Source organism: Prionailurus viverrinus, chromosome F2 (assembly GCF_022837055.1).
Source record: "Prionailurus viverrinus isolate Anna chromosome F2, UM_Priviv_1.0, whole genome shotgun sequence".
NCBI classification, from domain to species: Eukaryota; Metazoa; Chordata; class Mammalia; order Carnivora; family Felidae; genus Prionailurus; species Prionailurus viverrinus.
In genome coordinates, this window is record NC_062578.1 from 53559388 (window position 1) to 53582851 (window position 23464).

General features: G+C 34.0%; 1 protein-coding gene across 1 annotated transcript in view; it reads right to left on the reverse strand.

Annotated features, from left to right (window-relative positions):
* Window positions 1–23464, reverse strand: part of EIF3E (eukaryotic translation initiation factor 3 subunit E) — a 55439-nt gene that overhangs the window by 24278 nt on the left and 7697 nt on the right. The window contains exons 4-7 of the mRNA XM_047842205.1: window positions 22058–22100; window positions 20063–20167; window positions 14383–14508; window positions 13353–13477 (exon numbers count right to left, since the gene is read on the reverse strand). Of these exons, the coding sequence (XP_047698161.1) occupies window positions 13353–13477; window positions 14383–14508; window positions 20063–20167; window positions 22058–22100 (399 nt within the window). The remainder of the gene's footprint in view (window positions 1–13352; window positions 13478–14382; window positions 14509–20062; window positions 20168–22057; window positions 22101–23464) is intronic.

The window sequence follows — 23464 nt, forward strand, 5'->3', positions numbered from 1 at the left end:
GTACTAAATTAGTGTTTTACCAACTTTGAAAATATTTTCACCTGTAGTTATTCCACAGACGATTCATAAAGGCGTGTTCTTCAGTCACTTCAAATCCAGCAATGATTCTTCAAACCATACTGATAACATCTATTAACCCATCAAGAGCCAAGGAAAATCACTAAAAATCATATGCCTTGTTTTTTTAATTGATTATTGATGTTGCTCCAAATATCTTCAACTCTTGAGTAACTGTTCTCACTAAAAAGCTAATATTTCTAAACACGTCTATTTTTTCTGGACATTATTTCTTTGGCTGCTGCAACTGAACATGATTTAGAATCACTACTGGTAAAATGGCTTTCCCTGCATGGCCATTCAGAAACTTACTTTGCTTGAAGCCTCATTTTCATTAATTGTGAGGAAATTCTGCTATGAGAAGATATTCTGCTTTAAATTTCCTAATTTTTCTGATAGTTGCTTTGCTGTCAGTTGGAATGTCTTGCAATGTGAATTAAAATATATTCTTTCAGCATACCTATAGCGTCAGTTTAATGCTTTGCTTTCTAATTCAATACAAAGTAATCCCACTCCACTATGCCTTAAGAGTACCTCTGAAGTCGACTTTTGTTTTGACATGAGTATGCATTGGGAATAAAATGTTGCAGTATGACAATATTCAGGGCCCTTGAAACATTGGCCAAGTGTAACTGCAGCATCATGGGGATTCATTGTGTACTGAGTAGCTGTGTGAGGCAACAAGAATGCAACAATGCATGATCTCTGTCACAACTCTCAACTCCCCCTTATAGTTCAAAAGCAGCCAAAGATGCTATGTATATCAATGAACCCAGCTATGTTCCAATAAAAATTTATGATGGACACTAAAACTGTAGTGTCATATAACTTGCAGGTCATAAAATATTCTTTTTTCAATCATTTAAAATGTAAAAGCCATTCTTAGATCACAGGCCATAAGGAAAAAAGCAATGGGCCAGATTTGGTCCATAGTCCAGACTTCCAGTATATAGCACTACCGTGGCTCTGGACTTCCCAACATAGCAGGGATTCCCTATCTTCTAGAACTGAAGCGATCCTTCCTATGTATGTATGTATATGAATCTACACACATCAATACATAAAAAGGGGGAGTGCAGATTAAGAGAGTAACTCTTATGAAGTTAGTTTACCATCTTAAAAATTTGCAATCCTGTTGAATCAATGATGATATATTTTAGTTTAAATACAAGCAAAACCACAGATGTGGTTAACAGTCTACACATGACCACTGTGCTCTTTTGTTCTGTTTCTTTTTACTATCTCCTTTTCTGTCAACTGAAATTTAAGGGTCAATTTTCATCTTCACCGCACTCTTGTAACTTTTCCAGATCTCACTGATAGCTGTGATACCTACAGTGTATTTATAATGCACAATACATCTGTACTTAGTTAAATGTTAAGCTACTTCTTATTATTATTTGTTTGGATTATAAACTATTTAAGAACAGAGGCTGTAACTCCATTATTTCTGAAATTTAACTTTATTATTTTTTAAAAATAAGAGCATCAATATTTATTGTGTTCTGAAGTATAATTTCATAATAGGTAATTAAAGATATTTTTGTATATTTTTTCTCTAGTACAACCCTGTTCCAATTGTACAATTTTATGAAAGTTTTTTTACAGTGTTTTCTAACTGCAAATTAGATCATTTAGTAATCAAAAGAAAAATTTCCCAAAATAAAAAAAATTAAATATCTATCATGTGCCCATGCTACAAGAAATAAAAAATAAAAATTCTGCCCTCAAATATGCTTATACTATAGTAGGAAAATTAAAGCAATTATAAATTGTTTATTTTACAGGTATTAAATAATTAAATACCAAACATAGACACTATATACAGGACTTAATTAAGGAAATAAAGCTGAGCTGGATTTTGAAAAAAGGCAGGCTTGAATACTTACAAACAAGAGAAGAAGGGCATTTCTGGAAAGACAGACAAAACAAAACAAAACAAAACAAAACAAAACAAAACATGAAAAAAACAAGGCAGGGCACTTACTAGAACCTCAAAGGATGAAATTTTACTTTTGCTTTTTTATTTTTTAGATGGACACCTTAAAAGGTCATTATCCTGAGCTAGAGAAGGTAAAATACCTACATGAAAAAGTGCTTTCTTAGCAGGAATGACTAGAAGTTGACAACTTCTGAATACCACCCACTTGACTATAAAAGTAAACTTGCAATTTCTTAGGATATTTATGTTATTTTTATGTTATATTTATTATGTTATTTCATGTTACTATTTTATATTTATTTTATTGAGTGTTAAACATTCAGAGGAGTGTTTAATTCAAACTGAACTTTGAATCTTTCTTTTTACAACTGGAGAGTAATAACTAGAGCATTGTATTACAAAAACATTCTTTAATAGCATCTACATTTGGTGGCAAAGCCTCATCTCTAATAGCCTATGAACACTTCTCTATCTTAAACCAGATACCTTATCTTATATATAATGTTACATTTAAAAGTTCAACATTTTTCAAATGTGTAAATCATCTCCATTTTAGATTCAGAATAAATTATGCCAGAAATGGAAATATATATGATGCAAGATACTTTATTTAACCTGCACTGGCATCTAAACTTTCACTTCAAGAACAAATGTATTAATTATCAACAAAGTACTTTTATATTTAAAAAAAAGCCTAAAGTCCACAATCTATAAAAACTATCAATCTAACACAATTTTATCAATTAATATATCCAGCAAAACACAATGAATTGTTACTACTGTGCTACTAGAAATGGAAAACAGGAATATACCTTCTCCACTAATTTCTACTATTTATTAAAGACTACTGAAAAGCACATTGAATATAGACATACAAATGACAGTAACACACTACTTACTAGCAGCTGTTCTACTTAAAGAATATAAAATCCAGAAAAATAACTGAACAATGAATGATCTGTCAAGCCAACTGAGTATATTCTCATTTGAAAAAAGTGAGAATCAAGTAAAACTCAAAACAAGCCAGGAAGACATTACTAATGAGGGAGAAAATATGATGATAACCTGATCTAATGGCAAGTGAAAAGAATAAGCACAGTATTTTAGTAAAAAAAAGAAAGTTGTAATATTACTGAAGTAGTTTATTTTCCACATTTTGCTAACAGGCTGTTTCTGTTTTAAAAAAAAAGTTTCACAGTCAGGAAGGTCTTACTGGGGAGTTGAAACTGTTCAAAAACTGATTAACAGTGACAGCTGCAACACTTGGTAAAGTCACTAAAATTCACTGAATTGGAAACAAACAAATAAATGAAATCTTTTTTGAGTATCTTAGGACAAATCAAGATACTGGCGTCATTCTATACCAGTAATCACTTTTTTTTCACTACCAGACTCTTACAGTTAAAAAACAAAAACAAAAACAAGCGAGTTTCAACTATGTCCTTAATCAGGTAGTACAGATTGTTAATTTAAAAAAATTCAATCCCTGTGTACTATCTTCATAATATTCTGTATGACAAAAGGAAGTATGTGTAATGCTCGTCTGCTGCATACTGTAGTTGTCACGGTTATCTTAAGGACAACTATATGATTGAGCTGTATGCTTAACTGTGTTCCTCACAGAATACTATTTTTACTTGAAACAAAGAATGATAGATAAACCAAAGCTATTCAGAATTGGGTATTTGGTAGACATTTTCTAGAAAATAAAGTGAGCCTAAACTTTCAGAAAAATAAAAGATAAAATTAGAGCTTTCCCAAAAAGGTGGAATTTTGGAAAATACCTGTCACAAAGAGCTTGACTACTTTCCAATAGTTTTAAACCTTTTCTAATAGGTTTAGTGGTGATATTAATGAGTGATTTTTTTTTGGCATTGTATGTCAACATATCTGGAATACCTGCATAACTCAATGATCCAAGATTTCCCAAACAACCAATGCATGATGTTATAAAGTCAAGCATGAGTACAAGATCCATTAAAGAGCAAGATGGGCCACTATAGTTTAGAATACCAGTATAGTTTAGAATCCAAAAAACTGAATAAGGTTTCTGATTCCACATTATAATAAACTTTAAAATATTACTACTTGTTGAGTTGTTAGATTAGCAAAAAAGAATATTCACAATTATCTGAAAAGGTTATTAAAACAGCTCTTGTCCAACTACATATATGTGAGACTAGATTTTCTTATCAAAATAACATCAAGGACTAAAGTAGATAGGAAAATCTAACATGCCAGCAAGTGAAAAGCCTGCAGAAATGTAAAACCGTGACATTCACAGTTCTCATTGTTTTTAAGTTATTTTTCAAAAAAAAAAATCAGTCAACCATAATTTACTACTTGTCAATTATAAAATATATTTTTTAATTTCTCAGTTTTACTATCTCATATGGTATAGATATATATCAATACATTTAGCCAATAAAGACAAAATTACATTCAACAATTCTTCATGAAAAGGTTCAAGACCAAAAAGTGTAAGTGTGATTCACTTGTAGCAATAACATTCCAAAGACAATTCTAATGTCAACTTTTAAAAAAAAATTTTTTTTACTATTAATTTATTTTTAAGAGAGAGGGACAGAGAGAGACAGAGTGCGAGTGGGGGAGGGACAGAGAGAGAGGGAGACACAGAATCCGAAGCAGGCTCCAGGCTCTAAGCTGTCAGCACAGAGCCTGATGCAGGGCTCAAACTCACGAGTTGTGATATCATAACCTGAGCTAAAGTAGAACACTTAACCGACTGAGCCACCCAGGTGCCCTGTCAACTTTCTTTTTGAATTAACATTGAATAGCTCCTCTGTATTTACATTAATTTGACTCTTTGAGGGGGCGTTGAAGCTCTTACTAGATATTCCAACAGAGTCCTATTTGCCTTACAAAGATAGATGACTATCTCCCTATATACACATACACTTTAAAATGTATCCAAATGGCCAATAATCCATCACAACCCACAGTCCTTTAGTAGAATCACTGAAAGACAAAACAAAGCAAAACCACCTCAAAATTCCATCCTCATTTAACGGATGTGATAAGGTGTGTCACCTGGAGCATTTCAGGTTTTGGAAAGTATTGTGCAAGTATATATAGTATTCCTTAAAATTTTTATTATATCATTTGACATACAAACCCATTTTCATTGCTAACTCTTTATTCTTGAAATGAAATTATCAGTTTTAATATTAATATAATAATAATTTCAACATTATATATTTGGTAATTTTATTTTCATCACCTTTATTGTGTTTTTCTGTACTTTCAATCAAGGTTTTAAAAGCTGAGTAAGTAATCAAAGCTATGAATTAATCTAAGTGTTTCTTTGACAGAGTTTCATGATTAACATTTATTCTCTTCTTTGATTGTTATTTTTACAACTTGGAATAATTTCTAGTTTCACTGTATTCTGCCCAGAAACTACAATCTATAAAATGTATACTTTTTTAACCTTATTACATCCTAAGTGGCAAAATGTATTCTTTTTTATATATGAAATATGGAAATATAAACGAAGAATTAAACCTATTTATCTAGAATAGCTTAAGGGTTTCTATAACCATGAACCTCTCTACCATATCTTAAAATTTTTTTACAAATCTACTTTTTTTTAGTGCTCGCTTTGGCAGGACATATACGGATCTACTTTTTAGGAGGGGTTCTGGGGAATTCCTACTCCTTTGGGAGTAGGAACATCCCAAGCTCACCTCATCCTACAGATACAACTAAGTAATATCCAAAACAGTGTATATAACCCAGAAAATGACCTAAGGACTGGGAGAACAGACTCTCCACAGCTCAATGTAGAAAAGAAGCCTCATCGAAATGGGTAAAAAAAAAAGCAGAGACGTGGGTGGGAGCTAAAGGGACCTAAGGGACTGTCCATAAAATGGAGGGATGCCTTGGGCATGAAGAATGGAGAGAAAAGGACCCTCACACCAAGCACTCCAGGCACAGAAGCGTGAACAGGCAGGACAAACTCCCATAACATTTGGTTTTGAAAAACAGAAGGGTGGAATTTCATGAGCTGTTACATTGGCTCAACACCTGAAATTTTAAAATGCAGTGGTGTGGCTTTAGGAGAGCCAGAGGAGAGGGGAATCAGAGTCCCCACCCTTAAAAGACACCACAACAGCTCCTAGAAGATACAGCATAAAAGCAGCAGTTTGAAAAAAACCTGGGGTATGCAGGAGGAAGATTTGTTTACTAATCTCAGGGCCTATGCTGGAGGGCAGGGACCATGGGAGAATTCTCTAGGAACAAAGGAGCTGGCAGGGGCCATTTCCCTCCCTTGCCTCCCAGCCTAGGTACCTGGACACCTGCAAGGAACCAGTGCCGCTAACACTCTCCACCTAGCTGGCTAACATGGTGCCAAGCCCAGACATTCTCCTGTGGACACACCCTCTCCAGCCAGGTCCAGTCTCCTCCCACAGCAGATTATGCACAACGCTTCCTGACACTTGCATCCTCACCCATTCCACCCTCTTCTGAAAACCCACCTCCTCCAGCTCTGCCAGTCTCCCTCCCAGGAGGCTGTAGACCACCTCCCAAAGCAGACCAGCTAGGACCTTGCAAGCAAGGAGTGCCTACTCCCTCCAGCAGGAGTTTTCTCAAGTGGCTGTAGGCTCCCACAAGAGACCCATGCAAACCTTATCAACTACCAGCACTGAAAATGAATCAGTAACCAAAAACTTTCCAACAATCAAAAATCCTAGAAGGCTGCATAGGTGAAAATTTTACCACATTTAAACAAGCTAATACCTATTTTTCTCAAATTATTCCAAAAAATACAACAGGAAGGACAGCTTCCAAATACATCCTTCGAGGCCAGCATTATCCTGATACCAAAATCAGATAAAGGCACTACTAAAAAAGAGAACTACAGGCCAAGTTCTGTGATGAAAAGAGATGCAAAAATCCTCAACAAAATATTATCAAACCAAATCCAACAGTACAAAAAAATTACTCACCACAATCAAGTGGGTATTCCTGGAGGCAAGGTGATTCAATATTTGCAAATAAAGCAACATGATACATTACATCAATGAGAAAGGATAAAAACCATAATGATCATTTAAATACATGCAGGGAAAGCATCTGACAAAGTACAACATCCATTCATGTTGAAAACCCTCAAGAAAATAGTTTAGAGCAAACGTATCTCAACATAATAAAGACTATATATGAAAAACTCAAGGATAACATGAACATTACACTCATCGATGAAAAACTGAAAGCTTTCCTCCTAAAGTCAAGGAATAAGACAAGGATTTCCATTCTCACTGCTTGTATTCAACACTGTACTAGAAGTTCTAGCCACAGCAATCAGACAAGAAAAAGAAATAAGACATCCAAATTGGTAAGAAAGAAATAAAACTTTCACTATTTGCAGATGACATGATACTATATATAAAGCTTGAAAGACTCACCAAAACTACTAAAACTGATAAATGACTTCTATAAGGCCATAGGATACAAAAGCAATATACAGAAGTCCACTGCATTTGTATATGTATTAATAACAAACTAGTAGAAAGAGAAATTAAAACAATCTCAGTTACATGTGCACTGAAAATAATAAAATACCTAGGAATAAACTTAACCAAAGAGGTGAAAGATCTGTACTCTGAAAACTGTAAAACACTGATGAAATTAAAGAAACTAATAAAAGATATTCCATACTCATGGACTAGGAGAACAAATATTGTTAAAATGTGCTCACTACCAAAGCAATCTGCAGATTTAATGTAATCCCTGTCCAAATACCACTAGCATTTTTCACAGAATGCGAACAAATAATACTAAGATCTATATGGAACCACAAAAGATCCCAAATAGCCAAATCAATTTTGAAAAAGAACATAGCTAGAGATATCACAATCCCAGATATCAAGATATACTACAAAGCTTTAGTGATCAAAACAGTATGGTACTGGCACAAAAACACACACAAAGATCAATGGAACAGAACAGAGGGCCCAGAAAGAAACCCACGACTATACGGTCAAATTCAACTAAGGAGACAAGGATATGCAATGGGAAAAAGATGGTCTCTTTCAACAAGCAGTATTGGGAAAAACTGGCAAGCACATGCAAAAAAAGGAAACTGAGCCACTCTCTTATACCATACACAAAAATAAACTCAAAATGGATTAAGGACCTAAATATGAGACCTGAAACCATAAAAATCCTGGAAGAGAGCACAGGCAGTAATTTCTCTGACATCATCCATAGTAAAATTTTTCTAGATAGGTCCCTGAAGCAAGGGAAACAAAAGCAAAAGTAAACTATTGGCACTACATTGAAATAAAAAGCTTCTGAAAGCAAAGAAAGCAATCAGAGAAACTGAAAGACAACCTAGTGACTAGGAGAAGACATCTGAACAATGATATATCTGATAAAGGTCTTAGTATACAAAATCTACCAAAAATTTCTCAAACTCAAGACCAAATAGCAGTAGCAGTAGTAGTAATAATAATAGTAATAATTTTTAAACGGGTAAAAGAGGGGCACCTGGGTGGCTCAGTTGGTTAAGCACCTGACTCTTGGTTTCAGCTCAGGTCATAATCTGCTTTGGGATCAAGTGCTGAGTGTGGAGCCTGCTTGGGATTGTCTCTCCCTCTCAGCCCCTCCCCCACCAGCGCAGCACGTACGTGCACACAAACTCTCAAAATAAATAAGTAAACATTAAAAAATAAGTAAAAATAAAATACAGATGGCCAACAGAACATGAAATGATGCTTAACATCTCTCATCAAGAAAAATGCAAATAAACAAAAGTAGGTATCACCTCACACCTGTCAGAATGGCTACAATAAAAAACACAATAAACAACAGGCGTTTGCGAGGATATAAGAACTATGCACTACTGATGGCAATACAAACTGCTGTAGCCACTCTGGAAAACAGTATGATTCCTCAAAAAATTAAAAATATAATCACCATTTGATCCAATAATTTACCCAAATATTAAAAAGCTAATTTGAAAAAATATATGCACTCCTTGTTTACTGCAGCATTATTAACAATACCCAAGTTATGGAAACAGCCTAAGTTAAGTAGATAAAGAAAAAATGTAGTACACACACACACACACACACACACACACACACACACACACAGGAATATTACTCAGCCATAAAAAAGGACATCTTGCCATTTGCAACATAACAGTAAGTGAAGTAAATCATTCAGAGAAAGGAAATACCATGATTTCACTCATGTGGAATTTGAGAAAAACAAAGAAAAAAAGAGATAAACCAAAAAATAGACTCTTAACTATACAGAAGTGGTGGCTACCAGAGAGGTGGGTGGGGAGATGGGTGAAATGGGTGAATGGGATTAAGAGTACACTTATTGTGATGGGCACTTAGAAATGTATAGAATTGTTGAGTCAATATATTGTACACCTGAAATTAATATAACCTTGTATGTTAACTACACTGGAGTTTTTTTAAATAATCTACATTTTTGCATTATTTGCCTTTTGAAAAGTCTGATTTTTATCTTAACACTTTCTGTAATCTCAACTGAACTACCTTTGTATTTCTAGTATCCATAACAAACGGTTCTACTAATGAATTAAACATATGCTTTTAAAATTTCATATGAGCCATAAAATTGTCAGGAATTAATCTGTATTGTTTCCCTCATTTGTATTACATAATTTTCACAGTGGGTTTGAATACTTTTATTTTTCTTTTTTTTTTAAGAATACTTTTTTTAATGTTTATTTTTGAGAGACAGAGAGAGAGAGACAGAAAGAGAACAAGCAGGAGAGGGGAAGAGACAGAGGGACACACAGAATCTGAAGCAGGCTCCAGGCTCTGAGCTATTAGCAAAGAGCCTGATGCAGGGCTTGAACTCACGAACTGTGAGATCATGACCTGAGACAAAGTCAGACACTTAACCAACTGAGCCACCCAGGCACCCCTGAATACTTTTATTTTTCTTGTTTGCATGCTTTTCATTACTTGGAAATATTCAAAAAGCCTACCTATTTAATATAATGTTCCTTTCTAAATACAGATGTAACTGCAAAAAACAAAGAAGAGTGGGTCTACTAATAAGCAGTACCCTGGAAAGCCAATTCCTAATGATTCCAATGGCTTAATTCAGGAAGAGCTGCCCTTATCCTTAACCCATCCCCTAGGTGTCAGGATTATAGCCACATATTACAGGCCAAAGTGTGGGTTAAATTTGCTCTTCATGGCAGGTTCATCCTCGCACACCTGATTTTGGGGATACCAATCAACTCTTAAGACAATCTTACAGGTTTTATTAATCAGGAAAGAGACAAAATATTAATGTTTGTGTTATTTTTAATCTCTTCTCATTTGAATGCATGTTTGCTTAAATCTCCATAAATAACAAGAAATACATCCTTAATTCTTGTGTGAAATTCTCAGAAAACATCTTTTCTAAAAGATGCATAGTTTAACATTAAAAACAGATATGTAGCTATTTTACCAATCAACATTCCCAAATTTCTTGCAATGATTTACTAGTCATTTTTCTGGATACTCCAGATTTGTCCACTATTGTTGTGTCTCAATCACTGCATGAGATAGATTGTAATTGTCAGTATCACAAATATATAAGCCTTTTCTAAAATGTAATGATTGCACAAAAGTACTTCCCAAAAGGTACCTCTCAAGAATCACTGCCCTGAGAGGATTAAATAAACAATTCACCACAGCAGAGGGAGATTAATCAGTTTAATCTCTGGTAAGAGAAAGCTACCAAATAAAACTTGAGAAGAACTTGATAAAAGACATTAACATACTTAAATTAGAATGGGGGGTGGGGGTAGGAGCACAGTGGGAAGTACTGATCTGAAATGGAATCAAGAAAAGAGAAATAAAAAAGCAAATCTAGGAAATGCCCATCCAAATGTTGAGAGTAACATATGTCAAAAATGTTCATGATCTGGTCCCAGTGCAATAGTCCTATTGTGAAGATAGATATACTAGGCCAGCTTAACCTGATGGTGCCATTAACAGTCCACCCACATAATTAAACTTTGCATTCTGGTTCTAAGTACTCATTAAGCAATCTTATGTTTATTACACAGCTTCCTATGTGTTAAACCTATAGGGTGAGAACTCGTACCACTTACACTTCTCATTATAAATTACTGATGGTATTCTGGTTTTACACATCAGTCTTTCTGAGGATGGTTCAGCTTCTATCTTCATAAATCTACCTTTAAGACACTACCAAGTAAAGCTGCTGAGCTTTCTATGCTAAAAGCCAGAACAAGTATTACACCCTTGTAGAATATTATTTTAGTTTACAGTTATTTTGGGCTTTGTCTTTTTAATCTTTTGCATTAGTCTTTTACTTAATTCAACATACAGACTATGATTTATATAACTTTCCAGATTATAAACAATTTATCAAGGCATCTAACAAACAGCAAATAATATTCAAATACAATTATAATTTTAAAACTATATATATAATTTTAATAATGAATTTCCCACAAATATGATTTCTTTAAGGTATAACAGCTAAGAATGAGGCTATCTATTATGAACACATTAGTGAATAACGTGAATCTAGAAGGCATGCTTAAATACTATAAAATACTATAAAATATCTCAAATAGAAAAATAAATACAATGTTATAAAAAATAATTTTCACCTCTTGTCATTTATATTTAAAATGGGATGCAGGCAAAGATCAAAAATTGTTTTTTACCTAATGCCATGTAGGTTTTTTTTTTCTTTTTTTCAAGGAAAGAAAAACATAATTTCCTGTTTCAAAAACTCCTCTGCCCATGTTTAGTTTTAACATACTGGGTCACCATGTCATTTATACTGACTAAATACATTAATATTCAATTTACATTGCAATGTAAAATAAAACAGGTCTATTTCTGTTAAAAGTACTTTTTAAAAAATCCAGGGGAACATTTAGCATCTAATGCAGAGAATAGAATATACACCATTTAAAATTGGCTCCCTAATTTTCCATAAAAATAATTACTGGCATTTCTCAGTTCGCTGAATATTATTTATCTTTATTACCATTAACAACTTAATTTCTCTTAAATTCAAGGTGCTACTGATTACGGTAACAATTTCACTGAGGAGGTCAAATATATTAGTCTGAAAAATCTTACTAAAATGAGTATTTGAAGTATACTTATTAATTAAAGTCACATTTATTAATGGGACTCAGTTTAGATTATCTCATCAATTTATCCAAATATATTGCCACAGATATTATTTTCAAGACTGAAAATTACAAAAATTAAAAACAGGTTGCTCAATCTTCACTGATGTTTTGTATCAGAAGGGTATTACACCAACTATTTCTAAGGTACACTTTTATAAATTAAAATAAATATGCATTTTAGAGAAAAATGTTAAAATCTGATAATTTGACAGACAATAATAAACAAAAATCAAGTGAAATAGAACTACATCTTCATTTAGGGTAAGATATAACAAAACCTATGGCTCAAGTGTTTATATCAAGTTTAGCTAACAAGATAGTCAATATATGGCATACCATGAAACAAATGCTAAAGTGTTATTGCAATCTTGGGCTATATTTATATAAGCACATATACAGGTCAAGAAGCTAATATTGCCCCAGTAACCTATAAAATTTAAGTAACAAACCTAGAATTCTGAAGATTCATATTTTAAGAAGGCTATGGATAAACTGGCATTGTTATCTAAGAAAGGCAACCAAAATACTAAAGAGTCTGAAAAATTAAATATTGATAAAACCATAGATATTTAGCCTGAAAGAAGAGATAAGGAAAAATTATCTTCAAATATCTGAAGTGTTTTCACAAAGCAGTCTTGTTTTCCGGTGTTCTAAGCAAATAAGAGATTCAAAGGCACCTAAGCTCAAATGGAAAACTAAATTAAAAAAAAATGATATAGCTAACAATGTTCATAAAGCAGTAAATTTCTCATCACCAAAAGCTGGATAATGGAGCAATGATGATATAAAGGATTCTAGGATGTATATATTTCTTCTAGTAATTTGGCATGGAGCCCTAATTCTAAAGCTTTAATTAATATATTAATTACTGGGATCTTGTTAAGATGCAGATTCTGATTTGGTTTTTCTAGGGCGAGGCCTAAGATTCTACATGATGCCTATGCTGCTGGCCCACAAAGCACACTAAATAGCACTTCAATGAACTTAAAGTATACTTTTTTCAAAAAATTTAGTTACGTGTAAACTTTAACAATAAGCAGCAAAGCTACCACATGAAGGGAAAAAAGGTTAACAACAAATTCAAATGTTAGAAGTACATTTTTAAGTTTAAAAAAAAAATCCATATTATTTCATATGACTAAAACCAAATTATATAGTAAAATAACTTACTGTGGCTGGTAAAGGAAGAGATCAATAATATTATCACGCCCTTTGGGGTGGTTGAAGAAAACAAAAAGGGACCAGTGGATGAGCCATGTTCGCTGCTGAAGAGACTGAAGTGGGGAACTCACAGACTATAGAGTTAAAAAATAAGTACATAGGAAATATTAATATGAGAAAGAGGCAAGAGAATAAAAGAATAAACACTGATCTCAGAATTTTAGTTAAAAATGAGAACCTTCTGAGGCATACCCTAGAGCCCTTGTGATCAAAGTCCTAACCCCTGGACCCTCTACTATCTGCACAAATCTCGACATTAGAAATTATCTCCCTGTTCTGAGAGATAAATTCAATAATTCTGCTAAGCCAGAAGCTGTAAATTATACCCATTTCAGAAAACATTTTAAAAGCAGACTGAACTAAATACTCCATAATAAGTGCTTTTATCAGAAATAATTATAGATGAAAACTGTCTTATTGAGGACTTATTACTGAGGTGGCACTAATAGCATTACGCCATTTTCACTGTACAAATAAAAAAGGCACAGTAGCTGTAAGAGAAATGAAAACAGTTCTTTTCTCTAAGAGCCAAAAGAAGTTTGATAGTTTCTCTCAAGGAGATTCAGTGAAACTAGTCAATCCACTAGCCCACTGTGATTTGTATGTCAAGTCAACAAAAGCTAATCTGAACAGTTTCCTTCCTCTCACCACCCTTCTGTTTTTTAAAGTACACAGTGGGGCGCCTGGGTGGCGCAGTCGGTTAAGCGTCCGACTTCAGCCAGGTCACAATCTCGCGGTCCGTGAGTTCGAGCCCCGCGTCGGGCTCTGGGCTGATGGCTCGGAGCCTGGAGCCTGTTTCTGATTCTGTGTCTCCCTCTCTCTCTGCCCCTCCCCCGTTCATGCTCTGTCTCTCTCTGTCCCAAAAATAAATAAACGTTGAAAAAAAAAAAAATTTTAAAGTACACAGTGTTTTCCTCATCAGAAAGTATGAAGGTCACACAGAAATTTCAGAGAATCACCATGGAAAAATGTAACTCACATTATTATCTATGGTTTCTTTTAACCGTGTAAGGTCTTCCATAGCTGCATCCCAGTTCTGCATTAAGATCTCAGAGGCCAGTTTCCCCCAGAGTGAACTCAAAGCGTTTCTATCGGTTGCTGGAACCTGTTTAGGCAATCATAATTAATTATATTCTGAATACTCTGGAAAAATAAGATGCTGTACATTTTATACTTTACATATCTATCTTGCCTACTAAAAGACCTGTAGCTTTCTACCCCAAACTGTAATTATCTAAGTTCTTATTGGTTCACATTGGCTAAACTGATTCAAACAGCTTCCCTTTAACTTAATTTACAAAAAAACCTCAGCCATTTGATATTCAGTCTAAATCAGAAAGAGTGATTTAAAACTAGGACACAGCACCAGTGTTTTAGTTTAACCCATTTTTGGTAATTTATACACTAATCAAATTTTAGGCACCTAAAACTTTGGAAACCAGTTAGATTCAAAGGATATCTGTTGTTAAAATCACTGGAATAAATGTGTGGCAAATCCAGACTTGTGAATTTTATTCACAATTTAGAAAAATTATTTTTAGAAAAAAATATCCAAATTATGACACAAATGAAAAGGGTCAGAAAGAGAGAGAGGGAAAAGCAGGTCTACTGGATAATAATAATAATAATCAAAGGTATACATACTGAGCAATAAATGTTAATTTTCATATATAATCCTAATAAAACCACTATAAAGGTAAATATTTTCCATTTTAATTAAAGAGGGAACCTGACACATGGGAGACCGTAATTCCCCCAAAATTAAACTTTTTTTTTAAGTTTATTTGAGAGAGAGAGTGTGCACGCAAGCAGGGAGGAGCAGAGAGGGAGACAGAATCCCAAGCAGGCTCTATGCTGGTCAGTGCAGAGGCAGGCGCAGGCTCTATCTCACAAACTGCAAGATCATGACTTGAGCCGAAACCAAGAGCCTGAAGCTTAACCGACTAAACCACCTAGGCATCCCCAAAGTTATTCTTCTAATCGTGAAAGATATAAATTTATACCACAATCTAAACCTACAAAAAGGGTAGAGCACCCTACCTCTTCTTGTCACCGATGGAAAAGAGTCACAAGGCCAAAACACCTATTAATGACTTTGACAGCAGTAATTAACTCAAATATACTGAATAACATTTAGCAAACTCTAATAACAGACACTAAATTCATAAATTAAATTTTGAAACATAACCATGAAACCACTGATTCTTCTTATTATCATTAGAATATAGGTCCACAAAAAAACATACCACTTGTACTTGAATATTCATGGCAAATTTATTTTTAAGATAACAACTGGAAGTAATCCAAATGATCATCAACAAATAAATTCTAGTATAGTCATAGAATGGAATACTATGCACCAATAAAAAGAATCAAACTTTTTTTTATTATTTATTTACTTATTTTTAGACAGAGAGACAAAGAGACACACAGAGAGAGAGAGCACGTGCGTGTGAGTTGGGGAGAGAAGCAGATGGAAAAAAATCTTAAGTAGGCACCACATCCACCACAGAACCCAATGTGTGGCTAGATCCTGGGACAATAACCTGAGCTGAAATCAAGAGTCAGATGCTCAACTGACTGAGCCTCCCAGGTGCATCAAGAATCAACTCTGATGCACACAGTAACAGAAATGAAACTTAAAAACTTGCTGGTCAAAGCGAGCCAGGCACAAGCTTACATATTTCATCCCACTTACATACAATTCTAGAACAAACAAAACTAATCTATAGGGATGGACAACAGATCAGTGGATAAAATCAGGGTGAGGTGTGACTACAAGGGGGCATAATGGGTCTTTCTGCATTAACAGAAATATTCTTTATCTTGATACGGTGATAGTTGTACAAGTATATGCATTTGTCAAAACTCAGTGAAATTTAAAAATTGATTTACAGAAATCCATAAAATCACTGTTCAAAGTATAAAGGATAAAATGTTTGATCCTTACTTTAAAATCTGAGGAATATTTTATCAAATTTAAGACACCATCAATCTTAAGATACACTATTATTTATGTTTCCAAAACACAACCAATTTAAGACACAACCCAGTTTGGTATTAAAATGTGATAATCTATGTATCTGAAAATCAATATGAAACAGATAACTTTTTAAAAAATGTTTATTTTTGAGAGACAGCATGCAAGGGAGCAGGGGAGGGGCAGAAAGAGAGGGAGACTGAGAATCCTAAGCAGATTCCATGCTGTCAGTGAAGAGCCTGACACTGGGCTGAAACTCATGAACTAAAAACTGAGATTATGACCTGAGCCGAAATCAAGAGTCAGACACTTAACCAACTGAGCCACCCAGGTGCCCCAAACATCTTTTACACCAACATTATCAAACAGAGCACATCAGACCCAAACATCACCTAAGATCCTAAAGCTTCCAAAAGTCATCATTACTTAAGCTTTCTTAAGTCAAGGAGAAGTACCTTTAAACCAAATGGCATGTACTTACAGGAGATAAATTTAAAATTCTGAGTGAAACAACAAAAAACCATGCTAGTAAAACATGATCACAAATAGTTCTAGCATCTTAAAATCACTTTTATTTCAAATAGCTGCTGGATGAAGGGAGGGTTATTTTAGAGTCAGAGGCCACAGAGAAGGCAGATTTTCACAAAATAATTAAAATACAGTGTTAATACCTTTTATTAATTTTTTAAAATAACTTTTAAAACAAAAATGTTCAAAAATTCCTACTAAATCTGCTCTACCATTTCATTCCAAATTAATGCATTTCTCAGAGTACAACCATATAGGGTGCATGTAAACACTGCTTGATGTATTCTAAAAACCACCAAACTTTTTAAAAATAAAGGTAGATTCCGAGGTCACACTGCTTTAATTTACACAACACTGACCTACAATAGGTCACCTGGAGAGTCAAATTCTAATCTCAGATCATAGTTACAATGGTTCTTTCATATCTTATGTTTCCCTAACTATAGATTTAAAAGAATACCCAACCACCAGACAAGAATTTAGAAATGAAAAAAAGAAGGCTATTACAAAAAAATAAAAGTAAATAACTAACATGTAAAACACTAACATTATTCATCCCAAATCAAAACCAGGATTTTTAATCTTTGCTATTAACAAGATTTCACATATACATAGATTTTATAGTAATGCCTATCCAAACAAAAGAAAAGAAGTAAAATTATCCATTTTTTAAAACTTAGCTTTGTTAGCCTCTATCAATATGCCAACAGAAAGTAACCAACTCCCAGCTACTCAAATGTCTTGTCACACAGATGGGACATGAATTTAAAAATAAATTTCACCTAATTTCTAAGCACTATCTAATCACTCTAGTTTAACTGCTCTTAACGTAAAACATTGATTTTGTGCTCAAATCATGGTAATCAATCACCTAACAAATGTCATTTGAGTTCCAACACAAGACCTGTTAGGTAATGCAAAGGTTTAAAATTGAGGATTTTTTTAAGTTAGGAAACTAACTTAGATCTTCACATTTAAAAAAAAAAAAAAGTAAGTATAAAAACTTCACGAGCATTTGTAGAAATTGTCAGACTAATTACAAAATATTACTACATATAATATACTATTAAGACTAGAATGTTATATTTGTTAGGATAAAAGCTTTTTGTAACAGCATAGAAAGTTTTTTAATCCCCCAAAGATTCATGCGTACTACTCTGGCTCAAGTCCATGTCATTACAGTTGGCTCTTCATACCGACCTGCTTTCAAGGATGGATATGCTAGAAGAGTTTCAATATCTGGATTTCCAGCAGTTACCTTAAGTTTCCATGTCTTAGCAAAATGGCACATTCACTCACTGACCAGCAACAATAAATTTACTGTGCTAGAACTCTAACATGACACTAAATCTTCATTCTCAAAATTCACTCCCAGCATTAACAAATGATATGAATAACCAACTCTTTTCATGTACCTGTAATCATATCAGGCTTCTGATTTTACAATCCTGGTCTAAGCTGTTTACATTTCCAAAGTAATCAACTTTTGCTCTCCTAAATCCTTCATAATATTCAAAGTAAAACTGATGGAATTTTCTGATAAGCCACTACAAGTTTAGCATCACTGATTACCTTCAATGCACTTGCAAGCTAACCACAGCTAATCTGCAAATTAAGAATATTCACAAACGGGAGCAAGAGAAAAATAATTTTTTTTCAAATCAAACTTGGAAATAAACTGAAAATCTTTATTTCTTTGAAGGATAAATGGTAGTTTTAAAAAATGAAGTTCTCTAAGTACTTTTTTTAAGTGTAGGAATTATTTGAATTAATAACATATCAATCTCTTCCCTTTCCCTGCTCCCCCCCAAAAGAAAATTTAATTTCCTGGAAAACAACCAAAGATAGCAGCCCTACATCTTTTCTTTGTGACATATGCGGCTAAAAAAAAAGAAAGGCACCAGAAAACAGAGACAGAAGAAACAGACTCTTCCAAGGTTAGAAAACAGTCAAGTCCCTGTCTTAAGAGATCATTTCCCAACATCTAGGATTAACTAGAGAAATCAGAGACTTAGGTACTTGCTTATTAACCCAGGGTGAGTAACAAATTGTAATTCTTCAAATGAGAAGTTAGTTAAAACAAGGGCATTTTGATAACTCCACAAGGCATTTATTAATACAATTACCTACACAGAAGGCAAAATGAGAAAGAGATCTTTTCATTTCAAATGCTGATTTTTTTCTGTGGCTTCATGGAACTCTCCTTCCTCCCAAATAAAAGCCCTAAATCTAGGGGCACCTGGGTGGCTCAGTTGGTTAAGAGTCCAACTCTTGATTTCAGCTCAGGTAATGGTCTCATGGTTCCTCAAGTCGCACATCAGGCTATGGGTTCTGTGCTGAGAGCATGGAGCATGCGTGGGAACATGCGTGGGATTCTCTCTCGCTTTGCCCCTCCCCGATCCCTGTCTCTCTCAAAATAAACATTGAAAAATTTTTAAAAAGGCAGTAATCTAGGAACATGTCAAATAGCCAAATGAAAATAACAAACAGGATTCTTTATGGTTAGAAATTTGCTCTAATAATACCATTTAAACTCACCTACCTCCTACATTAAACACACTCACTCTCTCTCTCTCTCTCTCTCTCACACACACACACACACACACACACACACACACACACACACACACACAGAGTTTCATATTCTAAACTCAGCTGAGTACAGAAGTAAATGGAAAAAAGTTACTATTAAGGTGTAATTTTTTTTCACATATCCTCAGAATTCCACAGTGTTTAAAACAAATTCAAGGGAGATATACAGCATAAAATAATGAATTAAAGTTAGGAATAATGGATTTATGCAATAAATATTTATTAAGTACCCACAATGTGCTGCTCACTGTGCTGCACAGTAACATAACAAATTGATTATAAGATAGAATTTTGCTAATGTTAAAATCATACAATTATACATAAAATAATAAATTAGTGGCTCCTACTTTTGGATTTCAAGGACAAGTTAAATCTTTCTTCAAATTTTGAGGTCCTGATATAAGCTTTCCTATTTCTATTTGTTCTTTGTTAGGAAAACTTTTATTTTTTCCTTTCCCCAAGAATTCTTGAAAAGTTAATGTACAGACTCAAATCTATAGACATGTTTTGACAAAGCAAGTAAAACCTACAAAATCTGAAAGAAAAAAAAATTACTTACCAACACTCTAAAGAAGTAAAGATATTCTGCTGCTCCAGAGTAATTCCCACATTCATACTGGAATTTTGCATACCTGTAGAGTGTATCTAAATATTCCTGCCTAAACTAAAAAAAGAAAAGAAAAGAAAAAGCATCAGTTCTATTTCTAACTTTGAGTTTTAAAATTCAAACCATTCACTCCTTTAAATGTCCCTAGAAGTCAATTCTCTGTATGCCAAGTGTCACAAAAAACAAAAACAAAATCCATGATCAGAAATACATGACTCTTAAAACATATGTTAGGAATTGGTGGATTTAGCATTCATAATTCTGGTCTCAAAGAGTTACAAATTCTACAATACCTAATTTGTTGCAATCCAAATCTGAATTGCAGTGGGAAGGTCTCCCAGCTGGTTAATGAGCTTAGATAACTACCAAATATATGCATCCCTATACAGTCTTGTGATTCTGTACAAATAATATGTACAGTAAACTTCAATTCTCTGTGAAAACTGGCCTCCAAATGACACGAAATATTAACATTAGCAATGCAAGCAAAGTGAAAGTGAAGAAATCTAAGAGAAGGACTACGAACTAGAACATTATCAAATACACCAAACATTCTATATGGAAACCAGAAAGAATAATTTGCACAGTGGTCAGCATACCTCCTGCTAAAGTAATTGTTAAATGAGAGATAAAACTTGAACGCAAGTTAAAGAATTAATTATATGTAAATCCTTATGGTTTGAGTTAACACAAGGGAAGGGAGACTGGGAGATGACTAGAAAAGCCTACAATAAAATTCCCTTATTGGGTATTTATGAAGACCTTGATAATGTCAAGAGCTACTATATTCCACAAGGCAGCCAAAGTATTACTTAATTCTACTGCTCAAAGCATTTCTAATTCAAATTTAGTTCTATCTTTATTTGTTAATCCATCAAAAATAAATGGTACCTATTACTTGAGTATTCTAGGAAAAATAAAAACTTTTGAGAATTTCTATGATTTAAGGTAAGTTTAAGTGGGGCGCCTGGGTAGCTCAGTCAGTTAAGCATCTCACCCTTAATTCCTGATATCGGCTCAGGTCATGATCTCAGGGTCATGAGTTCCAGCCCCATGTTGGGCTCCATGATGACCTGAGTGTAGTATCTGCTTAGGATTCTCTCTCCTTACCTCTCTGCCCCACCTCACTCACACGCACACTTGCACTCACACTCTCACTCAAAATAATCATTTTCTTATCAGCACCAATTTTAAAAACTGATGTTTTGAAAACATATCATATATTTAATGTCAATCTGGAAATTGTATTCTTGTTAAGCCACAAACCTGTCTTTACAGCACTATTCTTTAATTAACCTTATTGAAACAGGACAACTAAAGAAAAAATTTTTTAAGTGTTATTTATTTATTTATTTTGAGAGAGATAGAGAGAGAGAGAAAGAATCCCAAGTAGGCTCCCCCTTGTCAGCAGGGAGTCCGACACAGGACTCAAACCCCCAAACCACTGAGATCATGACCTGAGCTGAAACCAAGAGTTGGACACTTAACCGACTAAACCACCCAGGTGCCCTAAAGAAATTTTTTTTTTATTTTTATTTTATTTTTTTTTTTCACCGTTTATTTATTTTTTTTGGGACAGAGAGAGACAGAGCATGAACGGGGGAGGGGCAGAGAGAGAGGGAGACACAGAATCGGAAACAGGCTCCAGGCTCTGAGCCATCAGCCCAGAGCCTGATGCGGGGCTCGAACTCACGGACCGCGAGATCGTGACCTGGCTGAAGTCGGACGCTTAACCGACTGCGCCACCCAGGCGCCCCAGAAATTTTTTTTTTTAAAGATAAGAAAGAGCCCCTTTATTGACCAATATATCACTTAAATATGTTTTGTCAGATTTGTGGAATCATTGCCAACATGAATACAACTGCCATCAAATGCATTCTTAACAATGATTTAAAGTAGAATGAATTATAAATGGGAAAATTAGAAAATTTTTTAAATACCACTTACACCATGCTTGTCTGCTAGGTAGTCAAACAGCATCCGACCATCTCTAAATTAGAAACAAAAATTACTGATTTGATAGGCCACACAAAACAAAATGAGCATATCCAAACATTCCTATTACCCACATAAAGCCATCTAAATATCTTAATACTTAAACACTAGAAACAAAGTCTTCCAGAATCAAATAAACAGAACATTACAAGATTAATCAATTATGCTTAACTTACATATCTATGCTACACACCCTGTATAACTATTATCCAACTAGTGTCAAACCAATTTAACTTTTCTTAAATTAGCTTTGCATAACTAAGATGTTGCCAGGCGGGTAAAAGACAAAATGATGACAAAGACACCAAGGAACAAGTGATAGATGGCACAGTGACCCACTTTCTGCGCATTTTCAAAAAAGGAAACATTTTCTTATGCTTACCACAAGAGGGAATGCTGTGGAATGCTTTTCTGGAACATAATTTTACTTGAGATTTAATGGGGAAGGAATATAATATCATCACCAAAATCAACATGGGTATATTATAATACTGAATATGAAACATGTATAACTTTTTAACATAAGATTTCAAAAAAAGCTTAACATTTCTTGTGGATCATAGTGAATAACTTGTGTTATACACCTTGTACCTTTTAGTATGTAATCACTGTCCTTTGGTTGATTGGGTATTTCTGGGAAAGTATGAGAAATACAGTATGTTGAACAAAATTTAAAAACAAATTGGCAGGAAGAGGTTATTACTTTGAAAATAACTAGTTTAATTACAAGTTTTTAAAACAATTCCATTCTTTCATTTATCTCAATGCCATGCCTATTAAACTACAAGGAGTGCTAATATTTGGTGAATAAATCTATATTCATCTTATTCAACCCAAATCTCACTACTTCCTCGTATTTAAGTGACTAGAATAAATTCAGAATTTAAATTCTAAATTTTTGATTGTCCCCTAACAGCTGGATTATTTCAGCTCTTCCTTTGTGGGCATTTACATGTGGCCTGAAGGTCTAAATCATTATAAGTGTATACATGTAGTGTGTGTGTGTGTATATATACATACATATATATATATATATGTATATACACACATATACATATATATATACACGTGTATATATATACATATATACACACACACAGATGGCTTTATCTTACTAAGCAATCATATATATCTTATGTATAGCTATCTGTGTGTGTGTGTATATAATCTGTGTATATATATGTAGTATAACACAGTGTATGTTAGTAATATAGCAGGCTACACTGTAATATGGTATATGGGCTCCTGGGTGATGTGCCAATTCTTGATTTTGGCTCAGGTCATGATCTCACCATGCATGAGTTTGAGCTTCCGTGTCAGGCCCTGCGCTGACAGCTCACAGCCCACTTGGGATTCTCT